The following is a 16,977-nucleotide window of genomic DNA, read 5'->3' on the forward strand; positions in this document are numbered from 1 at the left end:
AGACTAATATAAGTTAGTCCATTTTTTGACAGAAATCTTGTTCCATAACAAATAAATGTCATGGCAAATAACTCAGATACAAGAAAGGGTATCTAAAATTAGACCAGAAAAGTAGTTCGTGTGTTCCCTGTTTCCAGTGATAAAAGTTCTCCGAGCCATATTCTAGAATACATTCAAAGTTAAAGTCTGGGATTTAGTCTTAAAGTCAAATAATGGTAAGAAGCAATGAAATAATTTTAAGTGAATATTGTGTCTTTTCAGGGCTCACTTGACAAAATTATCACTTCAGAAGAGTAACATTTTTATTTATAATCTTACCTACAACCCTGAAATACCATAATAATTTTAGGTAGAAATGATATCAGAAAACAACTTAAGAATGGCAACTGCGAGGCCAGGCATGGTGGTGCATGCCTTTAATCCCAGCACTTGGGAGGCAGAGACAGGTGGATTTCTGTGAGTTCGAGGCCAGCCTGATCTACAGTGAGTTCCGGATAGCCAAGGCTACATAGAGAGAAACAAACAAACAAACAAAAATGGCAACTGCAACATGAAGTTATTAGTAAGACCTACTTAGCCCTTAGTCACAGGATACCCACGAACCTTCATTAAAAAACGCTGTACTAGCTTTGTCCTGAGTTTCAGTTACATTTGTTTTAGCCACATAATCACAGATTATGGAGAAAACTATTTAGAGAACTCCAAATAAAATACATATTATAGTTTTCTAGAGGAATAATAAATTTTAATTGCTTTGTTTTATTCTCCCAAGAGAATATAGAGTATAAAGTAAGTGTATTAGTACGTAAATCCCACGTAGTATCATTACCTTTATTTTCACTCTTCTTTTTAAAACTATGTGTATGGATGTTTTGTTTGCATGGTATGTCTGTGTACCACAAGTCTGCCAAAGTCAGAAGCGGGCAACAGATCCCCTGGCGTTAGAGTTATGGAGGTTGTGAGCTGCATGTGGGTACTGGGGCTCTGTAAGAACAAGTGAAGTTAACTGCAGAGTCCTTCTCTAGCACCTTTTATTCTTGTTTATGTGTGTGTGTACGTGCATGTTCACATGTGTACAGATGCCTACAGAGGAAAGAAAAGGGCACTAGACCCCCTAGAGCTGTAGTTACAGGCATTTGTGCTGCTAAGAACCAAATCCCAGACCTCTGACTGAACAGAATGTGCTCTTATCCACAGACTTCAGCCCCTAATTTCACTTTGAAAAATACAATCTGTTTTCAACAAATGTGATACTATAAAAATACAGAAAAGGTAACAAAAGTGCTTGCCATTTTTTTCCTGTTTTTGTTCTTGTCAACAAATACTAAAAATCATTTAAACAATCCCCCAGAACAGAATTTGCAATAACAAACATTAAATGTCACACAGAAATTAAGTTCTCTTATACTACTACTATTTTCGGTCAGCCAATCACAACTTTGAATATTTGTTGCAAAATTGTCGCAATAATCACAGATTTTGTGTAGATCAATATTATCAAGAAGTGCTTAATAACGTATCAAGCACACATTTTTATAAAGTCAGAGAGTATAATGCACATTACAACTGATATTGAAACCCATATTACAAACTAAAGTAAAAAAAAATCAGCAACTTTCTCTTTAACAAAGGCTTATGACTAAGGCTTTCAGAAGGTTCAAAAATAAAAAAAAGAGCAAAAACAGACTCTAGTTCTCTAACTACGAAACTAAAAAAACTTACGGCTTCTATTTAAGAATTACACTGCAGCCGGGCGGTGGTGGCACATGCCTTTAATCCCAGCACTTGGGAGGCAGAGGCAGGTGGATTTCTGAGTTCGAGGCCAGCCTGGTCTACAGAGTGAGTTCCAGGATAGCCAGAGCAACACAGAGAAACCCTGTCTCGAAAAACCAAAAAAAAAAAAAAAAAAAAAAAAAAAAAAAAAAAAAAAAAAAAAAAAAAAAAAAAAAAAAAAAAAAAAATTACATTGCAAATGTTATCGTATAATAAATTATAAATATATACCAATTGTTCTCAACAATGTTAAAAATTCATCATGACAGGAGAGATAACACAAATCTTCAGCATGTTTCATAGAACAGAATACAGTTATTTAGTCATGGACCTGTCATATAGCAGATTGACAAAAATGATCTCTGTTCAGTATCAAGAAATAAAATTAAATCATAAAGCATGCCTTTAGTTTGGATAATCAATTGTGCACACACATTTGTAAAGACATCAAATTCATAAATTTATAAACTGTATTTGTAATTTTAGCAACTCGTGTATCTTGCTTAAAACTTTTAAGAGATTTTGCCCCTAGCATTTACCAAATAATTAGGTACTGGAGACTTACTTGTATTTCATTATGAAGGATGAAGTAAGCCTACAAGCTATACCTTCAAACTGTGCCCTACGAGTCTAATAAAAGGGAACACTTAATTGCATTCATTACCAAAATATCTTTGATCTTTAGGGTTTGTTATTTAATATTAGCTAAAAACTTTCCAAAATTTACTGTAAAAATCTTTGTATTATCAAAATAGAAGAAATTTAAACAGAATGCAATATGCAATTGTTTAATAAGCATACATATATATTCTCAGATATACTCACTTTGTATTATTTTATTAGTTATAATCTTTTGAGACGGGGGCTCACTTTGTAGCCCAGCCTGGCAGCAAACTCATAAAGCACAGCCTAGCTTTCAACTTGCAGCAATCCTCTGGCTTCTGCCTCCCAATACTGAAATTACAGCTATCAACCATCACCCTTGTGTGTACCTGCTTTAAAACATTAATTTAAGTGGTAATGAACCTTGTTTTGGCAGAAAACAAAAGCTGATGGTACGTAATTCTGTTAGCAGAACTTGGAGAAAATGAGTGTAATATTGAAACAACAATGCTTATTTTAGTAAAAAAGTACAAATAAAGACATGTAGTTCAAAATTGATAACATGTGGTATTGAATTATCAAATCTGATATATAGATGCTTCAGAAAGTGAATGGAATTCATACATGCGAAAAGATATAAGGATTAATTACACACGTGCCCAGATGCTGAAGTAGTAAAGAGAGAGATCCCTTACCTTTATCTTGAACTTCCTTTGAGAAGCGCTCCCTTTCAATGGCTGATTCTCTCTCTATCCGTTCAATTTCTGCCAATGCGTCCAATTCGACTTCATCATATATCGGCCCCTGTTGTGATACCTGTTGCTGATTCTGTACTACAGAAGTCTGTGGTTGTTTTGTAGCAACTGAAGTGTTCTGTTGTAAAACAGGCACTTGATTTGCTGGAAGGAATGCTGTTTGTTCTTGCTGCAACAAACACTGAGCAGCATTAAGTGGGCGGTTTACGTCCTGTGGAGTAATGGGTGTTTTTGAAGTCTGTCCTGGATACTGCACATTAAAAGGAATATCATTTTCTGAAACATTGCTATTTTCCATACCAGATAGCATATCCTCTTGCTGGTCCATATCTGAAGATCTTACACGAGAAAGTCTTAACGTAAGTTTAGTGGAGTCCTTAGTTGGAGAGCTAATTATATCATACATTGCAGCTTTCTCATTCTGGTCTTTTTCATCCTTGCCTAATTTCATTTTCTTTTGCTTTTTTTGTTTTCTTTCTGGAGAATCTAGTAAGATATCTGGAGGAACATCTCGAGGTGATGAACAAGGTAAAGACTGAGACTGTAGAATTAAAGGTGGTCTTGATCCTATAAAAACAATTCAGCAGAAATAAACGGTTGTGCCACTTCACAGAGTAAGTGCTAACAAAGTTAAATTAAATCAAATATTAAGAAATCATCTAATCCAAGGTACTTTGCAACTGTAGTTTGAAGTACATTAGATACTTCATATCCTAACACTTTGCTTAATTTTCGAGAAAGACTCATACTATCCTGACTGGCCCTGAACTTGCTAGGAAACCAACATTAACTTAGAACTCCTGATATTGCCATCAGCTCTCTAATGCTGCAATTACCTGTATGTACCACCATACTTGACTAATTTTTTTATTTTTAAGAACATTTTTGAGTATGACCATCACAATTTTGCTAAAAAGAAACATGTTTACAGAAGTTCAGAAAAATTTATAAAGTTAAATAGCTAGCAAGCAAGAAAAGCTAAGCATCAATTTTTTTTTGTCTGAATTTTTTTAGTACTATGCTTTTCTATTTAAAGTTTATATGGTAAATTATATATACCTTAGACTGTAACTATTTACCTTAAAATAAAATTAAAGTGACTGACTGACAACAACTAATATTTTAAGACTAGTTGGAAAGCAACCTGATAAGGTGAAATTTAGGCTTCAGATATATAATGTTTTATGATATTATTTATGCTATTTCAATTTGAAATTTTCTACCATTTATCTATCAATCTACCATCCATCTTCCCTTAAGTGTCATAAGAAAAGAGGGCTCATTATTTATATTAACTATTGTTTTGCTATCCCTTCCTGAAGTCATCAATAACTTCTTAAATTGACAAAACTTCAATAATAACTAACTCTGATGGCTAAAGAGAGCTAACTTGCAAGTTGTCTGTTTTAGAAGCTGGGTTTTAAAACCACTCAAACTGTGTACACTTACTAAACAAAAATGCCATACATTTCAGTTTTCTCATTCTGTTGTCTTATATAATGTGGACTAGCCTGGAATACACAGAGATTCACATGTCTCTGCTCCCAAGTGTTGGGATTAAAGGTCAAAAGGTAAAAAAAAGTACAGTAGGGGCACTGATTTCTAATGATAGAAATCTTGAAAAAGAGACCATAGAAATGCGTTAAAATTGAAAACAAATATCAATAAAAAGGGCAGGAGAAGAGCTGGCCAGTTCAATATTTAGTAAATTCTTTTTCGGGAGGTGGACAGGTGAGTCTGATTAAACAGTTCAAATATTTTAAGAGAGTTTAAGATAGTTATGACTGTGAAGGGCCACTGGATTTATTAATGAGAATGAAACTGTATACTCCTAAGAATACTTTAAGAGTTTACAGGTATTAAACAAATATAAATATTGAACTTAAATAAATTGGCACTGATTTAAATACCCATATACCTGGTCTAGATCTGCTTGAAATATGAAATGCACAGAAGGCAATTCTAGTTCTTTACCTTTAGGAGTCCCGTCACTTCCAGCAGGAGAACACACTGGCTGTGGAGACCTTAGGGGAAAAGATGCCGTACTCCTCATTGTTGAAGAATCGCCATCCTGAGAATAAAACAGACATTTTCTATCTTGAATGCTAGGAGATGCTTTACTGAAATCTTAAAGGTAACTAATAAGAGACATAAATTACTGACAGGTAAAGTGTTGAAATTCAATAGTATAATTCTTCTGCACTTTCCTGTTTTCTTCATGGTATGTCTTAGAAGAATTGAAATTGTATCCAAAAGAATCAACAGCCTATGCATGGCAATGAATAAAGAAAACTGGTATTATGAGCATGTTCCTTTTGGGTTTGCTTTCTATAAGAGGAGATGTGAAGAGTACCCTATGAGGCCATAAACGTCTTGAGGGCAGTGTCCACTGTCATCTGTTATCTTTAGATATAGGCAATTTACATAAGTGCTGTGACATTCACAATAATTCCAATATTTAGTGAGAAAACATTAAATATGAGGAAGAGAGGAAGGTGAACATAGGGGAAAAAAACAAATACTAACAAATAAAAGTTTGCTGTTTGAGATAATTTTTTGGTGTAAGAACTGTTAAATTAAAACTGAAATTTAACCCTGCTCTATGGATTAAGCTTTGTGGGAAACAGGAGCCATGGTGTTCATACCTAGATTCTCAGAATCTAGCTTAATTCTCAAGGTAGAATAGATATCCTTCACCTGTGATATGAAAATGCTGGGCTACAAAACAGATATCAGCCATTACCGCATTTATAACTAGCATGTTACATACATCACTACTTATCCTGTGCACCATGTGTAGGTAGTCGTCACTTGAGCCATGTCTAGGGTTATCAGCATGATGATTAGCTGAGTTGCCGGATAATGGACCAGAAACTTTGTTATCATGGATGTTTCTCAAGCCACCAGCAACAATAGGACTTGATACCGATGCTGAAATAAAAATGTTTAAAAATATAAAAATTAACTAGAGAAATTCTCAGAAACTGCAAGAACATTTTAAACATACAAAAGCTATAAAGAATATAATGAACACTTATGTATTGGTCTTGATAATATAGAAAATATGAAACCAGCATGGGCCATTTAAGAGTCCACTTCAACAAACCAAAACCAAACCAATCACATTGACTACAAATCTTGATACTGTGACAGATGTCATTTTAGATCCATTTTAAAGAACTGTAAACACCACACACATGTAGAATGTTTTATTTTCCTCTTTCTTTATTTCACAGGAGAGAATAGTTTAGCTTCAGACCACTCTATTTCTGCATGCATATTTTTATACTTTTACTGTAAGTAAACATATTCTAAATTATACATAAGTACTGTTTTGAGTATAGCATACTAAATGGTCTGTTTATAAATCCTTTTTATTTCAACCCAGGATGGCCTCAAACTTGCTATGTACCTGATGATTTTCTTGAGCTTCTGGTATTCATCCCTTTACCCCCTGACTGCTGGTATTCCAAGCTTGTGCCACCTAGTTTTATGCAGTGCTAAGGACACAAATCCAGGGTTTCATGAATCTAGGCATTTCTAGGCATATGATTTCCTTTTTAATTAGGTATTATGCTATGGTTTTTCCATTTCTTACATATGCAGTCTTCAGTTTATTTGTTTTAAATAAACAATTACATATGCTCTGCTGTGTAATGTATACAATGTATTTATTCATTTTATATGGAAATGGTTAGATTATTATAAGACAGTGGGCATCACTGTTTATGATATATACATGAGATATTTTCTATAAATGTACTTATAACTTAAAAACTTAGACCAGTAAATAAGATTACTAGTTACAAACATTAGTCTTTCTGAATGCTACCATATGAACTTACAAGTTAGTCAAGTCCTTTAATTCATCAGTAGTACATGAAAATTCTCACTGCTTTATATATTTACCTACAATTTTTGTTATTCCGAGGGTAAAAAATATTCTTGATAGTTATTTTAGTTTACACTTGTTAATACGTAGCAAGGCCAAGATTCTTTTATGTATATTGTCACTCATATTCCCTGCTTACCAAAGTTTTCTATACCTTTTTGAAAAGTTTTATAAAAATATTCATTTTTAAGTATATTATAGTATAATGACCCAAATAAGTTTTCTTTCCAACTGTTATAGCATAGCTAATTAATAAATTCCCCTATTATAATACACTATTATATACTATATAGTATATAATAATATATTATTCCTATTAAGATATATATGAAGTTTCCATATGCTTTTCTGTGTCTGTACAACTTTGTTTCCAGTTAGATTGAGCTATATAATTATGCTTTTAAAAAAATTATCCTATCCAAAAACAGGGGCCAGCTGAATGTGATAATGCATAGCTGACTGTGATAATGCATATCTTTAATCCCAGAACTTGAGAGGCAGAGGCAGACAGATCTTTGTGAGTCAGAGGCCAATATGGTCTATATCATGAGTTCCAGGACAGCTATGGCTACTGAGAGAGATCCTCCATTCTCTACTCCCACCTCAAAAAAAAAAAAAAAAAAATCACAAAACAAAACAAAACAGAATAAAACACCCCAAAACAGGACATGCATTTGAACGTAAGCAAGAAAGGCTATATAGGAGGGTTTGGAGGGAGAAGAAGGAAGGAGAAAATGATGTAATCATCCAATCAAAAAAATGAAATAAAAAAGCCCTACATATTCTTAGACTTTCATTCTTTTATATGAATTTTTAGTAAGTTGCTTATGTTTCACAATATAGTTTGCTTTGAATTTCTGGAAACGTTATACTGAGCTTATAGATTTGAAAAAACAATCTTTACCTTGATATTCTTATCTATGAGGGCAGCACAATATCACTTTTTATCATGTTGTTAACAACATGTAATAAATAAGATGTAGACATCTTATTTATTCCTTTTTTTTTTTTTCAGGGTTTCTCTGTATAGCCCTGGTTGTCCTACTCACTCTGTAGACCAGGTTGTCCTTGAACTCAGAAATCCACCTGCCTCTGCCTCCCAAGTGCTGGGATTAAAGGCATGTGCCACCACTGCCCGGCTTCTTGCAAGTTACCCATTGCTCACTAAGTTATGGTAGTGACTACAGGTAATCATGTCTGATACATGATTTAGAGAAAAATATTTCTAATTTTTCACCCTGGATAGAGGATAAAGCTGTACCAACTTATTATCATTCAGTAATGTTCTGTTCTTTTAAATAATTAAATAGAATGTTCTTTCTGGCCACTATTAAGGTGCTCCCCCATCAATTTGAATTGGAATACTTATAGACTCTTAAGCATTTCAACAATCCCTAATATATATCCAATGTTGACACATGCTTGGAAACAGCGATTGTCTTTAGGAGCATGTTTATAACAAGCTCAACCTCTTTCTCATCATATTCTTTTTCACTCATATGATTTTGGAATTCAGTTATTATTTGACTTTATAAAATAAGGTAGGAAAGTACAGACATGTATCTTTTTGATAAAATGGTTAAAGACCTGAGTAACTTCATTAAATGTTCCGTAAATATGATAAAAATGGTGTTTTACCTCTTAACCACTTTTAAGAAAGTTTTCACCTACCAAGTGAGGTAAATAATTTATAAACTGTGCAAACTGCTCTCCAGAAAAGTTGTATAAACTTTCACTCTTATTACGAATGTAAAACATTTATCAGTTTGATATAAACTTTATATCAATTTATACTATATCTGTTTTCTTGTTGCTTCAAGTTAATCATTATTTTAAATGTTATACTTTTCTGTGTCTGTTGGTTATTTAATTTTAAAAAATGCCTATTTGTCTACTTCATAAGCTAATTTTTATCTTGCTCTTACACATATATACAATATAGTAATAATCTTTAAATAGCTTGGCATATAAACTTAATACATAATGTGTATACACGCTCCAAGAGTTTTTCTCAATATACACTTATATACTTACATAGTTACATGTTCTCAGAAAAAAATTATAAAGTTAATCTTTTTCTCTAATCTAGATGTTCAATCTGCTCAGATATTGGCTTACCTCAAGCTCAAACTACTAACAATTTGTATTTTTGTTATATATAATTTAAAAAGTGTACAGTTTATCTATTTAGAGAATTTTGTTTTAAGTGATCCAGTAATACAGGTTTAATTTCAAAATTAATAGACAATGACCAAGATGACTAAATAAGACATTCTTAACAAACTTATTTTAAGGTGTCATCTTTTGAATGAAAATTAAAACTATTACAGTATTCTGATAATCAGTATTAAAAACCTTAAAAAGAGATGATCTCTTTATAAGATAATGAAAACTAGGATATCTGTAGTATCAATCCAGAATACTTAGTAATTACAAAGTTAAAAATACATACTATTAGTGAACATGAGATGGTGCCACCAAAAAGCTACAAAGAAGTGGACTACTGGGCCCTGTGTAGTTCCCAATGTGATACATGACAAAGTATAAACTACTTATGGAATATTCTTGCAGAAATACATATAATAAATCCTTTAAACATATTTCCACCTGATAGAAAATATAAGGAATATGAGAATAAATTGAGCCATATTGTTGAGAAAACAGTGAAATCTAGACTATGAGATTTAGCCTGCTACTTACCAGCACACATAAATAAGGAACAAGCCTAGTTGCAGTCTTGTAATCCTCCTACTCAGGAGGAAGGCAAGTTCAAGGCTTGCTTGGGAAACAGAGCAAGTTTATTGCCAGTTTGGGTAGCTTAGATTCTGACTCAAAATAACAAGACTGGAATTCACTGGTAGAGTGTTTGCTTAGCACATATGACCACCAGAAAACAAAGCAAACATTAGTATATTGAAGAGAAAAGGGTCCGGTACCAGCTTTAGACTGAGAGTTGAAAGATCTAGGTGTGTCCCACAGACTGTTAATTACTGCACCCGAGACACTATGGTAGGAAGATCAGGGATTTGAGGCCAGCCTGACCTACACTTTATCCAGTTATCTCAAAGAGGGAAAATTCAAGAGATAGAAAAACAAAAACCAACCAAACCAAACGAAACCAAACCAACGAAACCAACCAAACCAACCAACCAACCAACCAACCAACCAACCAACCAACCAACCAACCAACCAACCAAGAAAAGCAAAAACAACTATGCATTCAAGAAACTTGATTATATCTTGAAAAAAATGATATGTTAGAGACATATTATGACAAACAAAGCTGGTGAAGCTGAAATATACTGTGTATTAGATGATGGTCGAAATTAATTTCTTAGAAGTAAAATGATCTAGTGAACACTGATTTAAAAGAAAAAAAAATGGATGGGCAGTGGTGGTGCACACCTTTAACTCCAGCACTTGGGAGGCAGGGGCAGGCGGATCTCTGTGAGTCTGAGGCTAAGTTGGTCTACAGAATGAGTACTAGGACAGCCAAGGCTATGTAGAGAAATCCTGTCTTGACAAAACAACAAGAACAACAACAACAAACCAACCAACCAATCAAAAAAAAAAAAAAATCTTTCTAGGAAAATGCTGATGAAAGGACTCAATGGGCATGGTGAATTTTTTTCTGCATTGTTAAAATTTTAATATGGAGTTGAAGAATGTTTTCAATGTTATGTTAGGTTTCTCATACTCCAATATTTCCCTATCTCCAATTCCTTCCTATTCTTCTGACTTACCGTGTATTCTGTGTTGAGTATTATCTAGGGAGCTCAGTGATGTTTTTTAGTTTCTCTGGTGCTTGAATGTTCTCAGGAATAACTCATTCCTGAACTGGCTCTTAAACTATTTTTTCTTTTAGTTCATTTTGAAAAATGAAATCTGTTTTGCTCAACACGGTGGAGTTTGTAGTACCCAGCATAATCTGAGTTTATGAGCACAAAATGATGTGCTTTCCTATATACACTCCTACGTACCTGGCTGTTTATATGTTTAAAAGTTCTCTTTGGGTTTTTTTTCCCTGACATTACTTTTATGGGAGACAAAACCAAAGATGTTTGTCCTTTATCTTTTCTTGAAAACTTATGTTTTTTAAATATAATATTTTACATACATATGAGAATTTTTACAGCTAATAAATTATTTAATAGTCATGACACAGTATATCTTTAAAAAGATAAAAGATCCCCGAAGCAAGAATATCCTTCTGGGCTAGAGAGATGGCTCCATGGTTAAGACACTGGCTGCTCTTGCAGAGAACCTTGTGCTAGCACCTACATGGCAACTCATAACCATCTGTAATTCCCATGGAAATCTGATGCTCCATTCTGGCTTCTGTGTACTAATATGGTGCACATATAAACATATAAGTAAAATCTGGGCAAAGCATACAATAAAATGAATTACTTTTAAAAAAAGATAAAAGATATAAACATATAATATTGACCACTGGCAATAAACTGAAATTAGTAATCCAATTCAGAATATTTTGTATCAAAACCTTTAATTTTTTTAACTATAAAATGAATATCTAACTAAAATGTTTTCATAATATATAGTTAAGTAAAATGCTACTATAAGAGCCCTTACTTCATAACAAAATATAAGTACATAGTAACTAATCAAAGTCCCAAAGACAATGCCCTATTTACCCCATTGATAAATCAACAAAAAATAAATGAAGTGTTTAAAATGATTTAAGCCACAGTTAATTTGACAATGTGCACAATATATTATTATAGTTTATGCTTAAAAAATATTTTTAAAATGACCATGCCTGGAATTATAGTTATTTAGTATATTCAGTAGTTACTATATATAATAATTCAGGTAATAAGCAACTTTCTTACCTTGCTGCATCTGTGGATGTGTTGTGTAACTTGAAGGATGGGGATATGGCATGTATCCTGCAGGACTCGGTGGGGCATATGGACTAGGCACTGGGCTATTTTGTTGTGGCATAAATCTGTTCCCAGAGCTTGTCTGTGGTGGCACAAACCGGCTAAAATCCAAAACACAAATGAAGTATATCAGGAAAAGAAATCAACAGGCTACTTCTTTAAACTTAAATGAGACAAAATTCTTTGAACTCCAATTTATATATAATAAATCTATACAAACAGAAAAACAGCAAAACAACATATAAATTATTAACATTCATAACAGTCACATCAAATAATTAAAAATTTACTTAACTACATAAAAACTACCATTCTATTTAGGAATACCAATCTATTTCTCTTTAAATAAACTGTCTTCCAAATTTTGTTTTTTACAGCAAACGTATGAAACATGGTACTGTGTGTGTATAGTGGTAGTGCTGCTGGAAATTAACCCATTAAACCCAGGGCTTTGTGCATATTAGGCAAGCACTCTCCCAGGGAAGCTACATTACCACCCCAAACACATCATTTATTTTATTAAACTCTTTTTCTATGTAAAATTCAATTAAAATACATGGTAGTTCCTTTAGTTAATAATCATAATAATTCTATATGCAATATTTTTAGGTTAATGTTCATAAGGATTAATAAGCATAGAACTACTTATTTAAATATAATCCATCAATATTTAAATGTATGTGCTTGCTATGCACAGAAGCATATTCATTTACTATAGATTATTTAATAAATAACATATACTTAAGTATCTATTTACCTGGAGGGGCTATGTGAGATAGTGGTTTGTTGGTAATTGGAAGATGCAGGACTACTGTGCATGGAATTCTGAGCAAGTTTATACTGAGGCATCATCATTCCTGTTCAAAAGATAAAAAACATTAAATATTATTTTCTTTTTACTATAAAAACTCAACTCGTTCTTTTTAAAATGCTTAAAAGTTCTGTTCTTTCAGAATGGTTTTGTTTGGGGGGAAGCAATATATAACTACCAACTAAATTTCAAGCACATTCAATTTTATAAAAACAAGATTTTAATACCACTAGTCTAATACGGGAAATAAAAGATGATGTTAATGGTATTTGTAGAACTAGGAATTGACACAGAGCATCATATACACTAGGCAAGTGCTCTTAACAATGAGCTAATACCTCTAAACTCACATTCATATCCTGTTATAATTTAGACTAAAAATAAGTGTTAAATCACTTTGTCGAGCTACTGTCAAAATAGAATATACTTTCTTTTAATATATGCCTGTTTTATTATTATTGTTATTATACAGAAATATATGCATACACACAAACACACACACACACACACACACACACACACATTTTGTTTTTTTTTGAGACAGGTTTTCTCTGTGTAGCCATGGCTGTCCTAGAATTCACTCTGTAGACCAGGCTGTCCTCGAACTTAGAAATCTGCCTGCCTCTGCCTCCCAAGTGCTGAGATTAAAGGCCTGTGCCACCACTGCTCAGCCAGAAATATATTTTACCATATACTTCCCCTATGCTTAGAAACCTAATTTCACAACATTGTTCCACACCTAAGTTTCATAATTAATTTATCTATGTAGCAAAATTAAGTTTCTACAAATTATCCAAAATTCTATTAACAAAGTGTGATGTTCCTATTTCTTCTTCTAAAATAACCTTTTTGCTACTTAGTGTGCATTATAAGAACACTTCAATAGTAAGTGAAAACATGAGATTAGCTTTCATTTTTTTAATATTTATTTTTATTTTATTTATGTGTATGAATCTTTGTCTGCGTGTTCACATGTTTGCTATGTGTGCCAGGTCCCTTTGTGAACTAAGACACTATATTCACCGGAACACAAGTTAAACAGTTGTCAGCAACCGCGTGGGTGATGGGAAACACACAAGGATTATCTGTAAAAGCAGCAAGTGTTGTTAATCACAGGTCTACCTCTCCAGTTTGACTGATACATGAGCAGCATTTTGTAATAAAGAAGGAGCAGAAAAATTCAGTTAATTAAATCAGAGAGAATATTTGCAAATAACCCTGAATTTTCTTATGACTTTCTGGGAACCACAATTAATAAGTTAATATTACTAAACTTCATTTCTTGCTGCTGAAATGAAAAGTACCTTTTATCAGAAATATTTAACCAGAAGGTATATGTTTATTTACCAGTAATACTTCAGGAGAGACTACAGTTCTACAGTCAGTAGCAGAATGAGATTAGGGCTCAAGACTACCTCAAAGACTACCACTAAAAATGTGAGTAAAAAAATTCAAAACAATGTAGTTTTATTCCATATTTTAATAATTTAATAACTATAATTGCTGTTCCTGATTGTCCTTTTTTTGGTTGTTGAATGGTGAAGGCAATATTGTAAGATGGGAATTAAAATTTTTCTCCTTTTTAATTAACAGTCATCACTGGGGCAAAGCTGAAAGTATTGGCTATTTAAATGAGTCAAATAAAATCAGAACAATCCTCTCTGGTTACCTCAAAGTTCCAAAGAGCTGAGTTTAGTGACTTCTGTAGAGTAAGGTTTCTTCATGTGTTAATCTCATTTACATTTAGCAAAAGAAAGATATCTATATCTCAGGATGGGAGATGGCTCCCTTGGGCAAGTACTTGTGCTGCAGCACAAACATGAGGGCTTGAGTTTGGAACTTGGGTGGCAGAAGCAGGCAGATTTCTGAGTTCGAGGCCAGCCTGGTCTACAGAGTGAGTTCCAGGACAACCAGGGCTACACAGAGAAACCTTGTCTGGAAAAACCAAAAAAATCTACTTTATCTTTTCACAAAACATGATATAAAGAAAGATAATAACTATACAGTTTAGCTAAAACTATATGCAGAATTAAACATAAAATATGTAACTTAAAATTAATGCTGTAAAACTTTTTATTATTGTGATTTTTCTATCTAAATTCATACTAAAAATATAAATTACAAAATGTAATATTGGGGGCTGGAGAGAGATAGCTCAGCAGTTAAGAGCACTGTCTGTGAGTTCAATTTCCAGCAACCACATGGTGGCTCACAACCATCTGTAATAGGATCTGATGCCCTCTTCAGGTGTCTCTGAAGAGAGCTACAGTGTACTCACATAAGTAAAATAAATAAATTTTTTTTGAAAAAAGGTAATATTGGTATCTTTGGATAATTTGATTTATCCAAAATTGTATTTATATTCTCCTAAACTTATTCTTTTAGGCTTTCTCCCAAACTTGTATTCACATTATTTTTAAAAACGAGTTTGTGTATGTGTTTTCATGTGTGGGTTATATACATTTGAATGTAGCTGCTTGCAAGAGCCAGTAAATGGGGTAAATGGAGTCACAAACATCTAAGATAGGAAACAAAAAATAGTATATGCTTTTAATTAAGAACTGAGCCATTTCTCTAGTTTCCCACTTCTGTAGCCAGCTAACCAATATTCTCTTTTAACTCCAGCGTTTTCAGAACCCACAGCTTTATTTCTTTTCACTACTGCTACTGTCTTCTACTGTACTCTAGATTATTGGTCCTAGGTTCAATTCCCAGCACCCACATGGCAGTTCACAACTCTCCCTCACTCCAGTTCCAAGGGATCTGACACCCTCACATAGGCATACACAGAGGCAAAATACCAATACACATGAAATAAAAAGAAATTTAAAAAGTTTACTTATAGATTCCAAACCTTCAATGATTTTCTAAAAGCAAAATTTCTAAAGTTCATTTAATACATTTCAAGATACCTTTAAAAAAAACAGGCCGGACAGTGGTGGTGCACACCTTCAATCCCAGCACTTGGGAGGCAGAGGCAGGTGGATTTCTGAGTTCGAGGCCAGCCTGCTCTACAGAGTGAGTTCCAGGACAGCCAGGGATACACAGAGAAACTCTGTCTTGAAAAAAAAAAAACCAAAAAACAAAACTTTCGAAGTTTTGTTTAATTCCATATTAAACCACAAGAATATTATTAAGCTTCCTTCTCATTCTTGGCTTGATTTAAAATATGAACCGACATTTGTAAGTGAGAAAGCAGACAGTTAAACTAAATTTAATCTTGTCTGAAACAAGTTCTGAAACAGGGTTCACAAACATGTACTATAAAAGGAACCTCACCACTCTGTACATATCTGTTCTGCATGCTTTTCTCCCTGAAAACGTTAGGACTCCTTGCCAGGACAGCCTGCAACAAGACTGGTATATCGCCTTCAGGATCATCACTGCCAAGGTTATCTTTCAGTTCTCTGGGATTGAAGAAAAAACAACCATAATCATGCTTGATTTCTGAAGAAGATTCACAGAATAAAAACATGTGCATTCAGTAGGTCCAAAGTACTTTCAAAGACACAATCCCCAGAAGAAATGAATTATCAAGGAATTCTTATACAACCCTCGACACTTGACTTTTCTAGAGGATGGGGAAAGGAATGCTGGGATCATAATTTTATAGGACTATGAGTTTATTTTAAAATATTCATGTTAATTTTATGAAAGTGAACCACAAAAGTGATAGTGATGTTGAACTGCTATTGACTTGGAATATAATGATTTTCCCTCATGTCTGAACACGAGTGAGTGTGACTATAACAGAATTTTTCTTCCAATGAAATATGCAATGTTGCCATACTAAGAGGGGACATACAGGTTATGTGATTTTCCTATCTTATATGTGTAATCATCTAAATAATTAGCAAATTAAATTGGACATGCCTATTTGGAAACAAATAATGTCTTCTATTTTACATTCTCAATCTAAATACTATGCCCAACCCTGCCTAGCTCCTGAGATCAGAAGGCATTGGGAGCATTCGTGATGACATAGTAGCAGACTCTACTTTCTAAGTATCACTTTTCTCTGCACTGCTTTAACATGGTGGAAGTTGAGAACTGATGTCTGTAAGAATTCTTCTGACATCCACACTCACTCACTCTGGCACATACATGGGCAAGCATGCATATATGCCCAGAAACTAACTGGATCTAACAGTAGAGACCTAAAAGATAACATCCAACAGTAAGGTTCATTAAATTCCAGTGGATAATCTTTTTTTTTTTTTTCCTCTAGAAAATAAGTTT

The 16,977-nt window shown here is 33.4% G+C and overlaps 1 protein-coding gene across 5 annotated transcripts in view; it reads right to left on the reverse strand.

The window, feature by feature from the left end:
- Nipbl (NIPBL cohesin loading factor) overlaps positions 1-16,977 on the reverse strand; it is a 160,906-nt gene that overhangs the window by 70,440 nt on the left and 73,489 nt on the right. For all 5 annotated transcript variants that reach the window (XM_031359848.1, XM_031359850.1, XM_031359849.1 and 2 more), the window contains 6 exons: positions 16,018-16,145; positions 12,685-12,784; positions 11,877-12,028; positions 5,902-6,062; positions 5,106-5,202; positions 3,072-3,698 (listed from right to left, as the gene is read on the reverse strand). In XM_031359848.1, the coding sequence (XP_031215708.1) occupies positions 3,072-3,698; positions 5,106-5,202; positions 5,902-6,062; positions 11,877-12,028; positions 12,685-12,784; positions 16,018-16,145 (1,265 nt within the window). The remainder of the gene's footprint in view (positions 1-3,071; positions 3,699-5,105; positions 5,203-5,901; positions 6,063-11,876; positions 12,029-12,684; positions 12,785-16,017; positions 16,146-16,977) is intronic.

The sequence above is a fragment of the Mastomys coucha genome, unplaced genomic scaffold (assembly GCF_008632895.1).
Source record: "Mastomys coucha isolate ucsf_1 unplaced genomic scaffold, UCSF_Mcou_1 pScaffold8, whole genome shotgun sequence".
Classification (NCBI taxonomy): domain Eukaryota; kingdom Metazoa; phylum Chordata; class Mammalia; order Rodentia; family Muridae; genus Mastomys; species Mastomys coucha.